Genomic DNA, 19,933 nt, shown 5'->3' with positions numbered 1-19,933 from the left:
GAAGGACAACCATCTCTGCAGCACTCCAACAATCAGGCCTTTATGGTAGAGTGGCCAGACTGAAGCCACTCCTCCATAAAAGGCACATGACAGCCCGCTTGGAGTTTGCCAAAAGGCACCTAAAGGACTCTCAGACCATTAGAAACAAGATTCTCTCGTCTGATGAAACCAAGATTGAACTCTTTGTCTTGAATGCCAAGCGTCACATCTAGAGGAAACCTGGCACCATCCCTACGGTGAGGCATTAGTGGTGGCAGCATCATGCTGTGGGGGTGTTTTTCAGCGGCAGGGACTGGGAGACTAGTCAGGATCAAGGCAAAGATGAACGGAGCAAAGTACAGAGAGATCCTTGAGGAAAACCTGCTCCAAAGCGCTCAGGACCTCAGACTGGGGCAAAAGTTCACCTTCCAACAGGAAAATGACCCTAAGCACACAGCCAAGACAACGCAGGAGTGGCTTCAGGACAAGTCTCTGAATGTCCTTGAGTGACCCAGCCAGAGCCTGGACTTGAACCCGATTGAACTTCTCTGGAGAGACCTAAAATAGCTGTGCAGCAATGCTCCCCATCCAACCTGACAGGATCTGCAGAGAAGAATGGGAGAAACTCCCCAAATACAGGTGTACCAAGCTTGTAGTGTCATACCCAAGAAGACTCGAGGCTGTAATCGCTGCCAAAGGTGCTTCAAGAAAGTACTGAGTAAAGGGTCTGAATACTTATGTAAATGTGATATTTCAGTTGTACTTTTTTATAAATTAGAAAACATTTCTAAACCTTTTTTTGCTTTGTCATTATGGGATATTGTGTGTAGATTGATGAGGGGAAAAAACTATTGAATCAATTATAGAATAAGGCTGTAAGGTAACAAAATGTGGAAAAAGTGAAGGGGTCTCAATACTTTCCGAATTCGCTGTATGTTATTGGAATTACTCAATAATAGTCTGCAAAACTTTAATTGGTCTCTTATGATGGGCAACGTGGCTGCAGGTAGCCTAGTGGTTAGAGCATTGGACTAGTAACCGAAAGGTTGCAAGATTGAATCCCTGAACTGACAAGGTAAAAATCTGTTGTTCTGCCCCTGAACAAGGCAGTTAACCCACTGTTCCTAGGCCGTCATTGAAAATAAGAATTTGTTCTTAACTGACTTGCCTAGTTAAATGAAGGTTAAATAATAAATAAATAAAATACAGTGTGCTGATGACTCCTCACTCCAGCTTACTCACTCCATTCACTTGTGTACAATACACTGTATATATAGGATACTTATTGGCTTGTAGAAAAAAACCTGTACTACCTGTCTCATAAACTGAGGTGGGAAATATTCAGTAGGGTCTTTACTAACCAAATGGTTCGTTTTTCAGGGGGACTGTGTCGTACATATTCAGGAACACTTCGTTCTCCACCCTCTCCATAGCTCCCAATGCAATACACTGTATTAGACTGTGCATGGGATACATATAGGCTTGTAGAGATCTTTTCAATCCGTCTCAGCTAAAGTGGGGTGGGAAATACTCAATTTGGTGTCCACTAACCGTTTTTAGTTTGTTTAATGTACGACACAGTCCCCTCTCAAAACTATACATATTTGGTTAGTAGAGACCCTACTGAGTATTTTACACCCCCTTTAGCTGAGGCAGGTAGAAAATATCTCTCTACAGCCCAATATTCTCAACATACCAGTGTCAACATTGTTGGTCCCCAAATAATAGTCATTAAACCCATATTATTATTATTTTTTTTTTCATAAATTAATTATTGCCTTTTCTTGTTGGCACAATAAAAGTCTCAATTTATTAAAATTCAGTATGTTTTGAATTAGTTATATAGATTGCAATGTTTTGAAATGCGTGCGTTTATTTTTAAGCTTTCTTCATTACCATACAAACGTGATGTAATTTGTGCTGCTGGCAGAATACTGGTCTGGCGGTGAGCACATTGCAAAGCCACACCGGAATTTCTAAACGCTCACTCCGCATAGTCATCACCACCGTTACCAGTGAGTATGTTTCCATAAAACAAAGCCTCTCAGAGACAAATGAGTAGGTGGATTTAGATGTTAGGGAAATGTAAGACTACTTTGTGCGCACTCTGTGGTATCTTGCCTAGACGTTTGTTACAAGGTTTCTATTACAATGCACCTATTCAGCTGCTTGCAGCCTATGCATCAAGATTGATCAAGATATACTGTAACCAATTTCGGGTACAGTAGTAGGCCTCGAAATGGTAAGTTGAATAAGACGGGGGTTCGATGCGCTTTCAGGTGTAATGAAATGGCGAACCCTGGTGGAAATATGGTGTAAAAGTCGGTAAACTACTATCTATGAACATTCTACTTATCAAAGGATGACATGTTGTAAACATTGTCGTAAAACACAGTATATGAACAATTTGAAAAAGGAACAAAATAAACAGCGAATAAAATTTGTAAAATATGTTGGCTATATGTGCGTTAATATTGCGCTCAACATGTGTTCTTGTTGGTGAAAACATAATGAAAAATGTAATTACAACTTTTTACATGATCACACTTCGAAGTGAACTTTCTTCAAACCCTGTCCATTGTTAAGGTATGTTTTTACTCCATCTCTCTCCAGTGTTCCTGTTGCTGTGCAGAGAACTGCTGTAACAGTAGTCTAAGGATTAGCTATGTTTGGATTACGAAGGTGTTATGGGATGTGTCAGAGTATACCTAGCAGCCCAGATTACATTGTACAGTCACTCCGCTCCATACAGTCATAGACCTACAGTATCACTAGCATCACGTTGTCATTACAAACACATCCTCCTGTACCTCTGGGTGAACTGAAATAACCCAGCTCAGTTGTACGTCAATCTATCTAATACAAAAGGACTCAACCCCGCAAATCCATTAAAAGCAACTAACTTTAATATATTAAATGCCTGATGCCAACTTCACATCATCTTGACACGTTACTTAGCAGTGCCTTAACAAACTCTATAGCCATTTCGGTATTCAATTGACTGTAGGCCTTCACACAGGGTGAGTGTTTGTATTATTACGTTAACTGTGTGCTTTAGATTTAGTCAGATCTGAATCAAAGATCATCAGAACGTTAGTGTACTTCAAAGTGTGTGTGTTTTCATTTACTTGTGTACGAGTATGCGAGTATTCTTTTTCAGTATTTATAAATTGTGTGTGTGAATTCTGCTGTGAATGTGTGTGTTCTTCGTGCCTTCCAGTGTCTTCTTGACTTTCATGTTTTGTTCTTGACTCAAAGATTATCATTCCAAATTCTATTAGGTTAAAACCCCTCTGCATTGTAAGATCTTGTCTTGTCTGTGCAGAGCATGATAAGATAAGATTCCTTATGTATTTTAGTGCTCATACATTGTTGCAGTATAAATCAAGCCAAAAAGTTCAGTGCCTGTGTCAAAGCCAACACAGAGCTCTAGCTAGCCCACCATTAGCCTGGTCACAGGCTAGACCACCATGAGGTCACAGAACTAAGAAGCCTCCCTCCCGGTTTCAAACCCATATATGGTTCTATATTATATTTCATCTAGCTGGACGTGGCTGCCTTCTCGCCGTCCGCCCCTGCTTCTGCCTCATCACCTGCTTCCACCTGTATTGATAAAGAGACGGGACACCATTAGGTTATCTTCTCGGAACATCTTTAGTGAGTTACAACCAAATGGCATTGTGGGTACTGTGATACATCATTCTTAACCAGGGTCTGTTCAGGATGTATTGTTAGACTGTTAAGATATAAATGTTTTGTGTTGAACATATACAGATGTAGGATCTTCATTTGAATAACTCTTTTGTTGCTGAGAATTGTCTAGCACAGTAGGAAATGCACATTTGTAGTGTATTTGCGTTTTAAAAAGGTCAGCTCTATTCATTCTCCTTCTTTCTGCAACGCCCATGAACACATCCCTGGTATGTTTCACAGAGCATTGTGGGTACTGTAGTACACTACCTGTCCGAACTGGAGCAGTTTGAAAATGGTGTTCTTGACGTCCATCATGGTTTCTTTGACCCCCTTCGCCAGGATGTAGCCCTCGCTGTCAGCTTCGGGGTTCTCCGGATCCACGCCGTCCAGAGACGTCTGCAGGTACCGCAGACTCACCAACACTGACATCTGTGGAGATGAAGTCACAGGGGTCAAGGTTAAACTCAAAGCCATGGTTACAAAATATATATCTAAAGCCACCTTATCACAGGGGCAGAGGTTGATGGTAACAAAATCACCACTGAAAACTACTATCACCACATTACAGGGCAAGAGTCAATGTTCATATTTTGTCTGTGTTTGTGCATATGTATACCTGCAGGGAGATGACCGACAGTATCCCGGGGCCGATGGTGTTCATGAGGCCCATGTAGTAGTCGACCAGCGCCTGTCTGCAGCCACGGTTGTACAGGTTCAGCTCCTCACTCTGGTGCTCATAGTTGTAGTGGGCAGTGTTGTCAGTCAGGTGGTTCTGGAGACAGGGCCGAGGGGAGCCGGGGTTACAGCAGCTGAAGGGGACTCCATCCATCAGGTAACGACCGTCCACGTTGCTACGCACACGACTGGAGAGGAGATAGGTTAACGGTTTGATTGAGTGTTTCCATTGTAAAATGTTACCTTACATAAATGACACTGGCTTTAATGATGGATGACACATTTATGAGACATGATGTATAGAAATCCCATGTGAGTCATCATCACCTCAGACAAGTCAGAGAACATTGGTTTGTGGGCTTAACTTCACTTCTCCTCTCCCCCCTCCATCCCCCTCTCCACCTCTCCTCCTCCCCCGTCTCCCCCCACCATCCCCCTCTCTCTCACTCCTTGACTTCTTTTGAGGTGAAGTCCAGGTATCTGTTGCTGATCCACTGCACCTCGAACCAGTCCCTGTAGTTGGTGTTGCCGCAGCAACGCAGTTCCATTTGCAGCCTGTCGATGGTCTCCTTCTGGAAGCAGCGGCCTGGGACATCCGTGTCCCGGTAGAACCGGATACCGTTCCTCAGGCCCACCTGGGATTGGACAGAGATTATGTCATAAAAGAGACCAGGAAGTACTCATGGGAGCCAAGGCTTGTTCTCAATTAATCTTTCCTGGATTCCTCAGTTCCTATATCCTCGCCTTCTTCTCAAAACACATTGGAGAAGAAGATCTGGGTGGGGGGGGGGGGACCTTGTAATTGTCATCCAATACAGATGTGACGCAGGCGAGGAGATAGGATGCGGGGAATCACAGAAAGACTACTTGAGATAGGGCCTGAGTGTTATTCAGTTGCATTCACTGTCTCATTCTTCTTCATCCCATCCCAGAAGCCCTTACCTTGAGTGACTCCTCGAGGTGTCCCTGCAGGGCATAGCTGAGCACCACAGCAGACAGCAACCAGACACACACCATCCAGGCCAGGCCATACCAGGGCAGCAGGAAGGGCTTCCAGGGGGGGAACCGGGCAGAGTCCAGGGAGTCCTGACACACCCGCCCTGCAAACAGGTTGATCCCGATGGTTACCAAGCCCACCAGCATCAAAATGTTTGGCACCACGTGGATCTCTGTGTTGTCCATCACCTGGAGGGTCAAAGGTCAAATCTAGGGTCACATTACTATACCAGTTATAACACAGTAATAAACTACATCGAAATTATCTATATATGTTACATTACAGCGCTAAGCATCAGAGGATATGTTCTGGCATGTTCCATTCCATGATGATGATTCCATTTATGTACGTTCATGTAAGGCAATATGAGTCATGGTAGTCAGCACCCTACATAACTACTTCTATTGCTCCACTATATCCACTTCAGTACTATGCCACTGTATGTAAAGTGCAACCAACTACTTCCTTTGTCATTTTTTTCTGTTGTATTAGTGTTATTGAGTTTAGGAATGTTGACTTTGTTGTTATTTTTTAGTAACATTCATGTTACGTGTAACAACTTGTCAAATCCAGGTCATTGCATATAGAAAATCATTGAGTATTGAAGCTAGGAGGATGCACTGGAAAACAATGTTTCCTTTTTTGATAGGCCCCAGATTGAGGTCAACCTTAATCAATGGTTCATTGGAGCTATACCAGCACACCCTACATATCTGGATGATGCGTTACGGCCTCCAATATGTCAGTGTGAATCTTCAACCGACCCCTCCGCCTCCCTCCATGCATATCATCCATACATAGCATGAGTGATGAACACAGCCACATACACACAGCCACACACCAATAAGCACCTCTACCCCCCCATACACACAGCCACACACCGATAAGCACCTCTACCCCCCCATACACACAGCCACACACCAATAAGCACCTCTACCCCCACATACACACAGCCACACACCAATAACCACCTCTACCCCCACATACACACAGCCACACACCAATAAGCACTTCTACCCCCACATACACACAGCCACACACCAATAAGCACCTCTACCCCCACATACACACAGCCACACACCAATAAGCACTTCTACCCCCACATACACACAGCCACACACCAATAAGCACCTCTACCCCCACATACACACAGCCACACACCAATAAGCACCTCTACCCCCCACATACACACAGCCACACACCAATAAGCACTTCTACCCCCACATACACACAGCCACACACCAATAAGCACCTCTACCCCCACATACACACAGCCACACACCAATAAGCACCTCTACCCCCCACATACACACAGCCACACACCAATAAGCACCTCTACCCCCACATACACACAGCCACACACCAATAAGCACCTCTACCCCCACATACACACAGCCACACGCCAATAAGCACCTCTACCCCCACATACACACAGCCACACACCAATAAGCACTTCTACCCCCCACATACACACAGCCACACACCAATAAGCACCTCTACCCCCACATACACACAGCCACATACCAATAAGCACTTCTACCCCCCCATACACACAGCCACACGCCAATAAGCACCTCTACCCCCACATACACACAGCCACACACCAATAAGCACCTCTACCCCCACATACACACAGCCACACACCAATAAGCACTTCTACCCCCCCATACACACAGCCACACGCCAATAAGCACTTCTACCCCCCCATACACACAGCCACACGCCAATAAGCACCTCTACCCCCACATACACACAGCCACACACCAATAAGCACTTCTACCCCCCACATACACACAGCCACACACCAATAAGCACTTCTACCCCCCCATACACACAGCCACACGCCAATAAGCACTTCTACCCCCCCATACACACAGCCACACGCCAATAAGCACCTCTACCCCCACATACACACAGCCACACACCAATAAGCACTTCTACCCCCCACATACACACAGCCACACACCAATAAGCACCTCTACCCCCCACATACACACAGCCACACACCAATAAGCACCTCTACCCCCCACATACACACAGCCACACACCAATAAGCACCTCTACCCCCACATACACACAGCCACACACCAATAAGCACCTCTACCCCCACATACACACAGCCACACACCAATAAGCACCTCTACCCCCACATACACACAGCCACACACCAATAAGCACTTCTACCCCCCACATACACACAGCCACACACCAATAAGCCCATCTACCCCCCACATACAGCCACACACAAAGCTTGTCCAGATTCAAGCCAACTGCATCATGCCAGCCCAATGTTTTTCTGTGCAGTGTGAATACAGCTTTGATAGGTGAAGGTGTGTGAAACAGACCCCACACTGAAAGACACATGGAAAACACAGCAAAGTGTTTAATTGAACCAGCCAGGATAGACGACAGGAACAGTAGTGAGACGGACAGTTGTGTGTGTGTGCTGTGTGTTTGCCGAGTGCCAGAAACGTGTGTGTGTGTCGTGTGAAATACATAAGGTGTGTTTGTGTGTAATTTGCCATGTGTGAACAGGCATGTGTGTGTTATAGTGTTAGCCAGTACCTCTGCCCTGCGGAGCAGCTCGGTCTTGAGGTACACTCCCAGGGAGAAGGTGAAGGCCCCAGCCAGCACTGCCAGCCAGGACAGCAGCCACAGACCCTGGGCCAGACGCACACGCCTCTGCAGGGGGAACTGCAGCTTCAGCAGCGACATGGCAACAACCAACACAGGACAAAGGAAGAGAGGGAGAGAAAGAAGAGGACGGAGGGAGGAGATGTTGGGATAATCAAGTAGAGAGAGATAACAGTGAAGGATGGGGGAAAGAATATCGGTAGGTTCAAAGAAGGAAAGTTCTGGGGAAAAAATAAGGTGGACTACTACGATTCATAGGAGTAGGTTATGCAAAGGCTGTTGTATTAGACAGACAGGTACGGCTTGGCCTTTCCAGGGTGCGTTGGTGAGTTATTATCAGGTTGATCTCCTGTAAGTTGTTCCTGTGGGTTTAAATAAGAAGGAAGATCCGTCTGATGGTGAAGGACAGGTTCGGGTTGGGACAGTAATCCAAAGCTTTCACGTAGAAAGGAAAATATAAAACATCTCTGAAGTAATCCAATTGAATTAGTGAGACAAAAACTGAAGGCCAGGAAAATAATGAATCAAATAGATATTTGATAATTCACGTCCTTTTTTGACAGCAAAACTATGATCCTTCAAATCATCAGGGTATGGTTGCACCACAACAGTGACCCTTCGTTTCACACAATTATTGACAATGACAACCCTCGTTTGTTTAGGATGTAACCCCTCTGGTGTGGTCTGTGCGTGGTCAAGGTGCACCCCTAAATTCCTGCTGTGCCCATGGTGGAGGATACGGACTGGCCAATGTGGAGGGTACAGTATGGTTATGGTAATCCCCCAATCATAGTCCCTGGGATCCTATTAGGACAGGAGCACCAATGGGAAAGCAGGCCAGTGTCTGATCAGCAAACCTGCCCTGGGCCAACAGGTTGGATTTGACGGTTATGACAGATATACTCACAGAGAGTTGAGACAGGACGGAGAGGGCCAGGGCTATAGTTTATACATGCAGATAGAGAGAGATGGATAAAGCTTACAGGCTGAGGGACTGGGGGAGGGGGAGAGTGATGGCTTAACACAGGAAGTAGGTCATGTTTGGGAGAAAGACAAATCAAGAAACCATACATCTTTAGAATTAGTCATTTTATTAATCTACAACATCAAAAGTCTTGGGGGGGGACAGCAGCTTTATACAGTTTTAGCTAAGACAGTTCATTAGGATGGACAGCATAGCGTTAATGTAGGGCCCTGTGTTTTGGACAGTCATGTCACAAGACCTGGATTTGAACCTTTATTTACATTTTTTCATCAAACTGTCCCCTTTTTATGTCAGATGGTCCAGCATCATCCTCCGACACCATCCTCAGACAATTGCTTTCATAGTTCTCATTTCTGGAAAAGGCTTCAAATAAAGGTTAAACTCTAGGTCATGTGACATGATAGCCCAAAACACAGTGGGTAATACGTTAATGCCAGCTGGATCGATGTTATTCAGATATGAAGGTTCCTTCATTGGTTTACTGGAGCTTACAAAATAGTGTTATAAAATAGAAAATTCTACTCACTGTCTAGACATTAACAAAAAACTTTAAATTCTGCATCACTTCACAAGGAAAAGGAGGGACTGTATCACATTGCCAATTTGGATTAATAATTATATTCTGTATATAGTTCAATTAATTGTTTAAGTCTAATACTTTCTTTACCACTGCACCACAAGACATTTGGGAAAGAAACAGAATGTAATATTTACAATGCCATCACTCAAATGTATAGTGACATTAAAATGTTAAATAAATGCAGAACTACAGGCCTCAAACCATCACAAACAAACCATCACATCTTGAACAATCCTAGCCTATGTAATATAAGGTTACAATTACAGCAATTCATAGGTTCCTTTCACTCTGCCCCCCTCTCTTCAGTTGTTCCCCCTCCCCCGTTGGCCTTATGCCCCCTCTCCCCACCTCCGCTCCCATCCTCTGGGTGTGTCAGCTGGTGCATGAAGTCATCCAGAACCCTCTGGGCCGTCAGATAGGACACATCAACAACAGCACCCTGCTTACTCTCAGCTGCTCTCCCTGCAACTGCCATGCCCCCCTTGACAGCAGGCACAAGGTAACCCTCCTCCCATGCACCTCCTGCACCCCCTGTACCCAACTCCACCAGAGGGTAGGGGTTGGGAGGGGTGTCAGTGTGAGGTTGGTAGTTGGAAGGCCGGGGCTGTCTTGCCGCTTGGCTGGCAGCTAGTTTCTTATAGATAGCCATACTGATGTCAGCGACGGAGAAAGGGGGACTCATCGGGCGAGAATCCTCATTTCCTGTATGACCTATCACCCCAAACCCCTCCTCCTGCTTCCAGGGCATAAAAGCAGTGACCTTTTGTGGCCCCGCCTCAAACTCCCTGAGTCCTGCACCTGACCAATCAGATGGCTTCTGCTCCAGTTTTGTAGCGGGTGATTGGATGTCGCTTGTGGATTGGCCGGTTTTCAAGGCGTTCTTCAGGAACTGCTTGACAGTGTCTCCAGAGTCAAAGTGCTTCTCTAGGAGCTCCTTGATCAGACAGGGAACCTGGAGGACAGCACAGACATCCTATTAGTTCATATAATACAACAGACATAGAGAAACCAGTAGATGAGGTAGAAGAAATTATGAGCTGAACATGAGTTGAGGAGATTATGGATACAGTCTTTTCATGTAAGGCCACTATCAACTTTACAAATACAAAATCATCATATTGTCTTTCCACCACTCTTTCTGTTGCCAGAATGTGAACAAAGCTAATGTGCGTTGTGGTTCATCTATTGCTCAGTAGATGGTGCTGTGCTCACATTGATGTTCTCCAGAGAGGCGATGGTGGCGTTGGCCTGCTCCAGCTCTGTGCTGAGATGGGCGATACGCTGCACCATATACTTCCTCTCAGAGCTAAGGCTCTCAGTCTGCAGGGATAGAACAGAGTACATGACTCAACATATTCCCTACAGTTTGTTCTAGAGATGGTATAACAGTAGTACTAATTGTGCTCTCAGTCTTCAAGGACAGAACAGAGCAGAGGACATCAGTCAACACAACACTGCGTGTTGTAGAGGTGACAGAGAAGGAGAAGGATATTCAGAGCATGTTTCTATACCTGGATGGAGGTATGAGTTTATATAGTAGCAGGAGTCTTTCTTAACCATATGAAAAAAAAGTAATTATAGGCCAGGGACCACAGTTTTACCTGGTCAGGTTCTGGCCCTAAATGAGATAACCTCAGTGTCTCTCTCTCTCTCTCTCTCTCTCTCTCTCTCTCTCTCTCCGTCTCTGTCTTTGTCTCTCCGTCTGTCATGTTTGACCTAATTCTTACCGCTGAGTGCAGTTTCTCCCCCAGAAGGCTGTTGGTGTGCTGGGTACCTGTGTGTGTGTCCTGGAGCCTGTAGCAAAGAGAGACAGCACCATGGCTATGCATTTTGGGCCCATGTTGTATACCATAACCCTCACCCACCCCTAGGCCCTTGGTCATGAGGCCATCTGACCTCTGACCCTAACAGTAGATCAGACCATACAGATGGCCGGCAGAGAACCACTCAATTTAACCACACCAATCAGTCACACTAAGCTATTGATCAGTGGAATTTGCCCTCCAGGACAAAAATGTAGGGCAAAAAAGGGCTATTTCACAGGTTCGACAGAATGAGACTTTCATAAAGTCTACTCTGTAAACCACAAAGGGCATGCCTAGATGTACTGCATGCCTTCCCTGGTGCTCACAGTAACTTGAAAAGGGAGTGGCAGATGTATTGTAATCACATCAAAGACACAGGAGCACAAGAGCAAGCATTGTTACTACAGTATTATACAATGATTATTGTTGCTATTGACGCACTTTACACTATAGCCGTCATCATATTAATCACGTTACTATGTAACACTATAGATTCATCATATTAATCACGTTACTATATAAAACTATAGCCATTATCATATTATAATGTTACTATATAAAACTATAGCCATCATCATATTATAATGTTACTATGTAACACTATAGCCATCATCATATTATAATGTTACTTTGTAACACTATAGCCATCATCATATTATCATGTTACTAAACTCAGCAAAAAAAGAAACGTCCTCTCACTGTCAACTGTTTTATTTTCAGCAAACTTAACATGTGTAAATATTTGTATGAACATAGCAAGATTCAAAAACTGAGACATAAACTGAACAATAGACATGTGACTAACAGAAATGGAATAATGTGTCCCTGAACAAAGGGGGGGTCAAAATCAAAAGTAACAGTCAGTAATCTGGTGTGGCCACCAGCTGCATTAAGTACTGCAGTGCATCTCCTCCTCATGGACTGCACCATATTTGCCAATTCTTGCTGTGAGATGCTACCCCACTCTTCCACCAAGGCACATGCAAGTTCCTGGACATTTCTGGGGGGATTGGCCCTAGCCCTCACCCTCCGATCAAACAGGTCACAGACGTGCTCAATGGGATTGAGATCCGGGCTCTTCGCTGGCCATGGCATCACACTGACATTCCTGTCTTGCAGGAAATCACGCACAGAACGAGCAGTATGGCTGGTGGCATTGTCATACTGGAGGGTCATGTCAGGATGAGCCTGCAGGAAGGGTACCACATTAGGGAGGAGGATGTCTTCCCTGTAACTTTGCCTACAATGACAACAAGCTCAGTCCGGTGATGCTATGACACTGCCCCAGACCATGATGGACCCTCCAAATCGATCCCTCTCCAGAGTACAGGCCTCGGTGTAACGCTCATTCCTTCGACGATAAACGCGAATCCGACCATCACCCCTGGTGAGACAAAACCGCGACTCGTCAGTGAAGAGCACTTTTTGCCAGTCCTGTCTGGTCCAACGACGGTGGGTTTGTGACCACAGGCGACGTTGTTGACGGTGATGTCTGGTGAGGACCTGCCTTACAACAGGCCTACAAGCCCTCAGTCCAGCCTCTCTCAGCCTATTGCGGACAGTCTGAGCACTGATGGAGGGATTGTGTGTTCCTGGTGTAACTCGGGCAGTTGTTGTTGTTGCCATCCTGTACCTGTCCCGCAGGTGTGCTGTTCGGATGTACCAATCCTGTGCAGGTGTTGTTACACGTGGTCTGCCACTGCGAGGACGATCAGTTGTCCGTCCTGTCTCCCTGTAGCGCTGTCTTAGGCGTCTCACAGTACGGACATTGCAATTTATTGCCCTGGCCACATCTGCAGTCCTCATGCCTCCTTGCAGCACACCTAAGGCACGTTCACACAGATGTGCAGGGACCCTGGGCATCTTTCTTTTGGTGTTTTTCAGAGTCAGTAGAAAGGCCTCTTTAGTGTCCTAAGTTTTCAGAACTATGACCTTAATTGCCTACCGTCTGTAAGCTGTTAGTGTCTTAACGACCATCCCACAGGTGCATGTTCATTAATTTTTTATGGTCCATTGAACAAGCATGGGAAACAGTGTTTAAACCCTTTACAATGAAGACCTGTGAAGTTATTTGGATTTTTACAAATTATATTTGAAAGACAGGATCCTGAAAAGGGGACATTTCTTTTTTTGCTGAGGTTATGTAACGCTATAGCCATCATCATATGATCATGTTACTATGTAACACCATAGCCATCATCATATTATAATGTTACTATATAAAACTATAGCCATCATCATATTATCATGTTACTATGTAAAACTATAGCCATCATCATATTATAATGTTACTATATAAAACTATAGCCATCATCATATTATAATGTTACTATATAAAACTATAGCCATCATCATATTATAATGTTACTATGTAAAACTATAGCCATCATCATATTATAATGTTACTATATAAAACTATAGCCATCATCATATTATAATGTTACTATATAAAACTATAGCCATCATCATATTATAATGTTACTATATAAAACTATAGCCATCATCATATTATCATGTTACTATGTAACACTATAGCCATCATCATATTATAATGTTACTATATAAAACTATAGCCATCATCATATTATCATGTTACTATGTAAAACTATAGCCATCATCATATTATAATGTTACTATATAAAACTATAGCCATCATCATATTAATCATGTTACTATGTAACACCATAGCCATCATCATATTATAATGTTACTATATAAAACTATAGCCATTATCATATTATAATGTTACTATATAAAACTATAGCCATCATCATATGATCATGTTACTATGTAACACCATAGCCATCATCATATTATAATGTTACTATATAAAACTATAGCCATCATCATATTATAATGTTACTATATAAAACTATAGCCATCATCATATTATAATGTTACTATATAAAACTATAGCCATCATCTTATTATAATGTTACTATATAAAACTATAGCCATCATCATATTATAATGTTACTATATAAAACTATAGCCATCATCTTATTATCATGTTACTATATAAAACTATAGCCATCATCATATTATAATGTTACTATATAAAACTATAGCCATCATCTTATTATCATGTTACTATGTAACACCATAGCCATCATCATATTATAATGTTACTATGTAACACTATAGCCATCATCATATTATAATGTTACTATATAAAACTATAGCCATCATCTTATTATCATGTTGCTATGTAACACCATAGCCATCATCATATTATAATGTTACTATATAAAACTATAGCCATCATCATATTATAATGTTACTATATAAAATGATAGCCAACATCATATTAATCATGTTACTATGTAACACTATAGCCATCATCATATTATAATGTTACTATATAAAACTATAGCCATCATCATATTATCATGTTACTATGTAACACTATAGCCATCATCATATTATAATGTTACTATATAAAACTATAGCCATCATCTTACTATCATGTTACTATGTAACACCATAGCCATCATCATATTAATCATGTTACTATGTAAAACTATAGCCATCATCATATTAATCATGTTACTATGTAACACTATAGCCATCATCATATTATAATGTTACTATATAAAACTATAGCCAACATCATATGAATCATGTTACTATGTAACACTATAGCCATCATCATATTATAATGTTACTATATAAAACTATAGCCATCATCATATTAATCATGTTACTATGTAACACCATAGCCATCATCATATTATAATGTTACTATATAAAACTATAGCCATCATCATATTAATCACGTTACTATATAAAACTATAGCCATCATCATATTAATCATGTTACTATATAAAACTATAGCCATCATCATATTATAATGCTACTATATAAAACTATAGCCGTCATCATATTATAATTAGCTCTGACCTCTTGAACTTCTCCTTCATGTGGCTTAGCTCCTCCCTGGCCCTGGCTAGCTCCGCCTCCAGGCTCTCGATGCAGACCACTGTTTGCATCAGGTTCTGGTGCAGCTCAGCATTCTCCTCCTGCAGTGCCCTATTTACACACAGGAGGGTCATGGGAGATGGAATTTTATTACAAAAATGCGCAGTCACATTTCCCAAGGCCATGTTAGCACATTAGATGCTATGGATGTAGCTCAGGTCAGCTTCTAGAGATGTTACAATTCACATAGCCTTGTTAATCCAGACTGAACGCTGTGCGTTGTACCATTGTTACATACATTTCTCCTTCATCTTGTTCTTCATCCATCTTTACTGATAGAGGGGGTGAGAGAGCTCTGGAAGCCATTAGTGGAATCGATATTCAGTGACCTTTCACAATCAAAAGGATGCTCTTTAGAGTGCATTGATAAACAGAGAGGAGATGGGGAGAAAGAAGGGAAAAAAATCACACTCACTGGAGTTCGCCTGTGTCACCTGTCAAGGTCTATGGAGAGAGACAGCAGAAGAGAAGAGGCGATTAGAGATAAATGTCGATGATTTTCTAATTCAATAACTTTCAATACAGTTATATTAGTTGTATTAGTAATGTTATCATCTGCATTTTTTTCTTTGATTATTATTTGCCACATTACCATATACATCAGGGATATTGTTATTGTAAGCTTTGACAATGTACAGTGCAGTTTCTTCACTTCCTAATAAAGTTTCATAAACTGAATGGAATGTTTTTTTGGACAGAGATGAAAAGGGCAGAGAGAATGATAGGGACATAATAGAACCAAAGGAATTGATTATTGAACTTTAGTTCATACGCTCCAGGGAAAGCTATTGATTGTGCGTGAGTGAGGTTAATAAAGTCAGAGCCACAGCACGGTTACTCTGGCCCTCGACGTGCTAGCTGGCACCCAGGCAGTCTCGGGTTGGGTAGCGTGTTGTTCCCAATGCAACATATTGCCTATAAAGGTTACCTGTTACCTAATGTGGCTAATTGTGGACAAGCGTCACAGACAGAGGATGACGCTTGAGTTCTCTTTATATAACTGCTGCGTTGTGGTTTAGGACACTAACTGACACTCCCTGTGTGGTTTGAACTTCAAGAACTTTAAAGAACTTTGGGACAAATCCTAATTGACGTGAATGCATGATTTACCTAACTCTACAGCTAGGACCTACTATCTATAGTATGTATTTAGACCCCTTGACTCCACCAGCATACAGATGTAAGATCTTCATTTGATCACTCTTTTGTTGCTGAGAATCTTCCTACGCAGCAAGAAATACAAACTTATAGTGTATTTGAGTTTTAAAATGCTTTTAAAGTCTGTCATTTCCAGTTTGAAATTTCAGACTTGATTTGTCCTAACGCAAAATGTATCAACCCCTACATAAACATCCATTAATTATAATCCACATTATAATTCACATTTCCTGTTGCTGCAGGATTATTTTCCTTCTGTAGCAAACTGGCTCAAATTTAGATCCTACATCTGTAGTTGACATCAGTTAGACTCACCCTGTGTGGCTTTGGATGCCAGCGGTAGGTTGACCGGTTGTGGCGGTCGCTCTGCTCGGAGCTGGGGCTGGCCGTGTCTCGGTCTCTGTTCCGGGATGAGTCAGACTTGCTGGAGGGAGACTCCGACTCGGGCCCTGGCACTGGAGGAGGGGAGTGTGTGCGGATTGGGGTGCGGTGGGGTAGCTGGGGTTGCTGGGTGTGTGGAGATGAAGGTGGGCTATGGGTGGGCCTGTGGCTCTGGTCAAGGTGTTTGTAGCTACGATGTTTGTGATGGCTGGGCTCAGGGCTGGAGCTGACAGTGCCGTCTGTAAGAAGGGAGCCATACCGCCCATGCCTATTACCGACAGGACCCTGGAAGTCAGGCAGGGAGGCTGGTTGGTCTTCATAGCCAGCCGGTGGGTGGGGCGGGTAGGGTTGGCTGGAGTGGTGGGTTGGAGGGCTGCCTAGACGAGGAGTGTGGTTCTTGCTTTCATACCCAAACTTTGTAGGGAGAGATATTTTCCGTGACCGTGTGTCAGAGTCATTCCTTAGTTTCCTAGGTTTAGTAACCATTTCCCTCTCCTCCCCCTGCCCATCTCCCTGCTTTTTCAAGGGAAGCTGGGGCTGACTTTTCAGTTGAGATTTGGGGGATGCTGGAGTTTTGGCTGGACCCGGTCCTACAGTCTCGACAGGTACCCCCAGAGTATTGAGACGGGCGGGGCTGATGACCTGTTTAGTGATCTCATCCAGGAAGGCAGAGAACTGTATCTTCCCCTTCACCATGCTCTGCCTGGCTGCATCCTTCAGAGCCTCCACATCCTGCTTCCCCTTGGGCCCTGCTGTCTTGCCTGCCACCCGGGAAGACAGCACCTCCATGGACTTGGCCTTGCGGATGTCCGGCGGCGCCTCCTTGTTTTTCAGGATGCCTTTACTGGGGAGCTGGATCGAGGACACCGCCCTCTTTGGCCCAGCCAGGACCTCTTCACTGAAGGCCAGGCTACGGCCCAGGCTGGCTGTCTTGTAGAGGGATCCATGCTTCAGGTGTGGGGGTGTCCGTGCTTTCCCTCTGTCAGTGCCTGTATTCTGCAGCAACCCCTCTTCACTGCGGCTATGGCCCCGGTTGAGCTCGGAGTAGCTGGGCTCTTGTCCTCCCCTCCCCTGGGCCCGATGGTTGGTCCCAGGGCTTCCTCCTCCGTGCATTCGCCCCTGTTTGACCGTGGCATACACCTGCAGCTCACTGTCATCCTCCCGGAACTGTCGTCCTCCTGCAATGTTGGAGCAGGACATGGTATGCTGCGGCCGGCTGGCGTGCTTCAGGGAGAACTTGTCGTCAATGCCGGACCATTCGGTGGAAGAGTCGGAGGAAGAGGAAGAGGAGGAAGATGAGAGGGAGGAGGAAGATGCTCTGGAGAGGGTGACGGTGGTGTGGTGGTCCGACATCTCGTCGTCGTGATGAAGGTGCTGAGGATGATGATGGTGACGTCTATGGGATTGCTCCTGGTCATCTTGGAAATGGTTACCATGGTGATGGTGGTGACCGTGGCGTTCACTGCTGCGTCTATCATTGTTCTGTGACCTCCTGTAGCTGATATGGAGAGATGACGTAGTAATTATGTATTCATCCAATTACCACACTCAATTGAAATCTTCATCAAATGTGCATTTCTCATTACTGTTTAAAAAAGGAAACTTTAATTAAAGGGAAACTCAAAAGTGATCTTACCTGTGTATCTCCCTTTCTTGGTCCCGGTGATGGCGGTGCTTCTGTGATGTGATCCCACCTGGAGGAGGACTATGAACAGGAGTGAAAAACTTCTCCATCATTTGTCTCTTCCCTGCAGGGAGGTCATTGATGCCCTCTTGATGTCTCTCCTGTAAATAGTTTTGGTGAGCTTCTGCTCTCTGTCTGGGGCTGAGGTCCCTGTCCCTGTCCCTATCCCTGTGCCCGTCTGATGGCGACCTCTTGGGTCTAACTGCTCCCTGTCTGTCAGCCTCAGAGATCATAGCTCCAGAGCTGAAGATGAACAACCATCACTCTGTCAGTATGTTACCCTTGTTACTTCTGTTCTGTCTGAATGAGAAATTAATAAGAAGTCCCGCAAGATAAGCGTACCACAAATGCCCAAACGTCCAAAAAGTCTGGGTTTAAAAAAATCTTAAATGTTTCCAATTAACTAACCCAAAGTTGTTACTGCTGAAAGGGGAAAGTAATTGTCTCAATTAAGTATCTGTTAAGCTGTTAAGTTATTCTGGACAGTTTATTAGCCTCTCATCTTGTTGCTATGCATCTGTCTCCCTTGCCCTCCAACTCTAGAATAGCTGCGTGACAGTGGAAGGGATATGTTTGGCTTGCTTTGCCACATCCCTGACTCAATATCAGTCAAACCACATCGAATCCTGATGTAATGGTGTTTCATCGAACCAATTAAAAGCGTGAGACTGACAATTGTCCTCGTGAATCCAGAACAGGATCGAACCGATACAGCTGGAACAAGAACATTGGTGCAGTTCATTTATCCTACTGATGTGGATTATTGTTATAAGTGTGGGGTTACCCTTGGCCTCTAGCGGCACGCTTGTAGTGCTTATAGGACTATTATCATTGATTATTATGGATCAGTGGCCTTGTCAGTGGTGGAAAAAATACCCAATTGTCATACTTGTGTTAAAGTAAAGACACCTTAACAGAAAAATGACTCAAGTAAAAGGGAAAGTCACCCAGTAAAATACTACTTGGGTAAAAGTCTAAAAGTATTTGATTTAAATATAGTTAAGTATTAAAAGTAAATGTAATTTCAAACATATACTTAAGTATCAAAAGTTAAAGTTAAAGTATAAATCATTTCAAATTCCTTATATCAGGCAAACCAGACGGCCCCATTTTCTTGTTTTTTTAATTGACGGATAGTCAGCGGCACTCAAAAACACTGACATAATAACAAATTAAGCATTTGTGTTTATGAGTCTGCCAAATCAGAGGCAGGGGATGAGCAGGGATGTTCTCTTGTTAAGTGCGTGGCCACGTCTTTGTGAGTAGTGTGAGTAGCGCTCCTGTATCTCTCACAGAACTAGAATGAGATTCACTTTCTATGATCTCTCTCCCTCTTTCTGCTCTGATAGACATGACCCTGCAACTCTCATCTCTCCAGGGTTG

General features: G+C 43.8%; 2 protein-coding genes across 2 annotated transcripts; both read right to left on the bottom strand.

Moving 5' to 3' along the window:
• Nucleotides 1-2,863: 2,863 nt before the first annotated feature.
• Nucleotides 2,864-8,731, bottom strand: LOC115205586 (RDS/peripherin-like protein xRDS35). The gene is made up of 6 exons (XM_029771728.1): nucleotides 7,910-8,731; nucleotides 5,290-5,532; nucleotides 4,795-4,982; nucleotides 4,289-4,535; nucleotides 3,940-4,101; nucleotides 2,864-3,582 (listed from the first exon to the last, which is right to left on the bottom strand). Exons 1-6 carry the CDS (start codon nucleotides 8,057-8,059, stop codon nucleotides 3,520-3,522), a joined length of 1,053 nt encoding a protein of 350 aa, XP_029627588.1. The 5' UTR covers nucleotides 8,060-8,731; the 3' UTR covers nucleotides 2,864-3,519.
• Nucleotides 8,732-9,826: 1,095 nt separating this feature from the next.
• Nucleotides 9,827-19,397, bottom strand: LOC115205043 (uncharacterized). Its single transcript, XM_029770604.1, has 7 exons — nucleotides 18,503-19,397; nucleotides 16,801-18,364; nucleotides 15,743-15,771; nucleotides 15,250-15,378; nucleotides 11,271-11,337; nucleotides 10,756-10,863; nucleotides 9,827-10,495 (listed from the first exon to the last, which is right to left on the bottom strand). The coding sequence occupies exons 1-7, from the start codon at nucleotides 18,781-18,783 to the stop codon at nucleotides 9,827-9,829; spliced, it is 2,847 nt and encodes a 948-aa protein (XP_029626464.1). The 5' UTR covers nucleotides 18,784-19,397.
• Nucleotides 19,398-19,933: the final 536 nt, after the last annotated feature.

Source organism: Salmo trutta, chromosome 13 (genome assembly GCF_901001165.1).
Source record: "Salmo trutta chromosome 13, fSalTru1.1, whole genome shotgun sequence".
Taxonomy (NCBI): Eukaryota; Metazoa; Chordata; class Actinopteri; order Salmoniformes; family Salmonidae; genus Salmo; species Salmo trutta.
The sequence above is the reverse complement of the archived record's forward strand: the minus strand, read 5'-3'. Positions and strand labels throughout refer to the sequence as shown.

Coding starts and splice junctions, on each gene's coding strand:
- LOC115205586 (XM_029771728.1), bottom strand. CDS start 8,059: ATGTCGCTGCTGAAGCTGCAGTTCCCCCTGCAGAGGCGTGTGCGTCTG. Junction 4,983..5,289: donor ACCTCGAGGAGTCACTCAAG/GTAAGGGCTTCT, acceptor GTCCAATCCCAG/GTGGGCCTGAGGAACGGTAT. Junction 4,536..4,794: donor ACCTCAAAAGAAGTCAAGGA/GTGAGAGAGAGG, acceptor TCTCCTCTCCAG/TCGTGTGCGTAGCAACGTGG.
- LOC115205043 (XM_029770604.1), bottom strand. CDS start 18,783: ATGATCTCTGAGGCTGACAGACAGGGAGCAGTTAGACCCAAGAGGTCG. Junction 15,379..15,742: donor GGTGACACAGGCGAACTCCA/GTGAGTGTGATT, acceptor GTGTGTAAATAG/GGCACTGCAGGAGGAGAATG. Junction 10,864..11,270: donor GGGAGAAACTGCACTCAGCG/GTAAGAATTAGG, acceptor CTATCCCTGCAG/ACTGAGAGCCTTAGCTCTGA.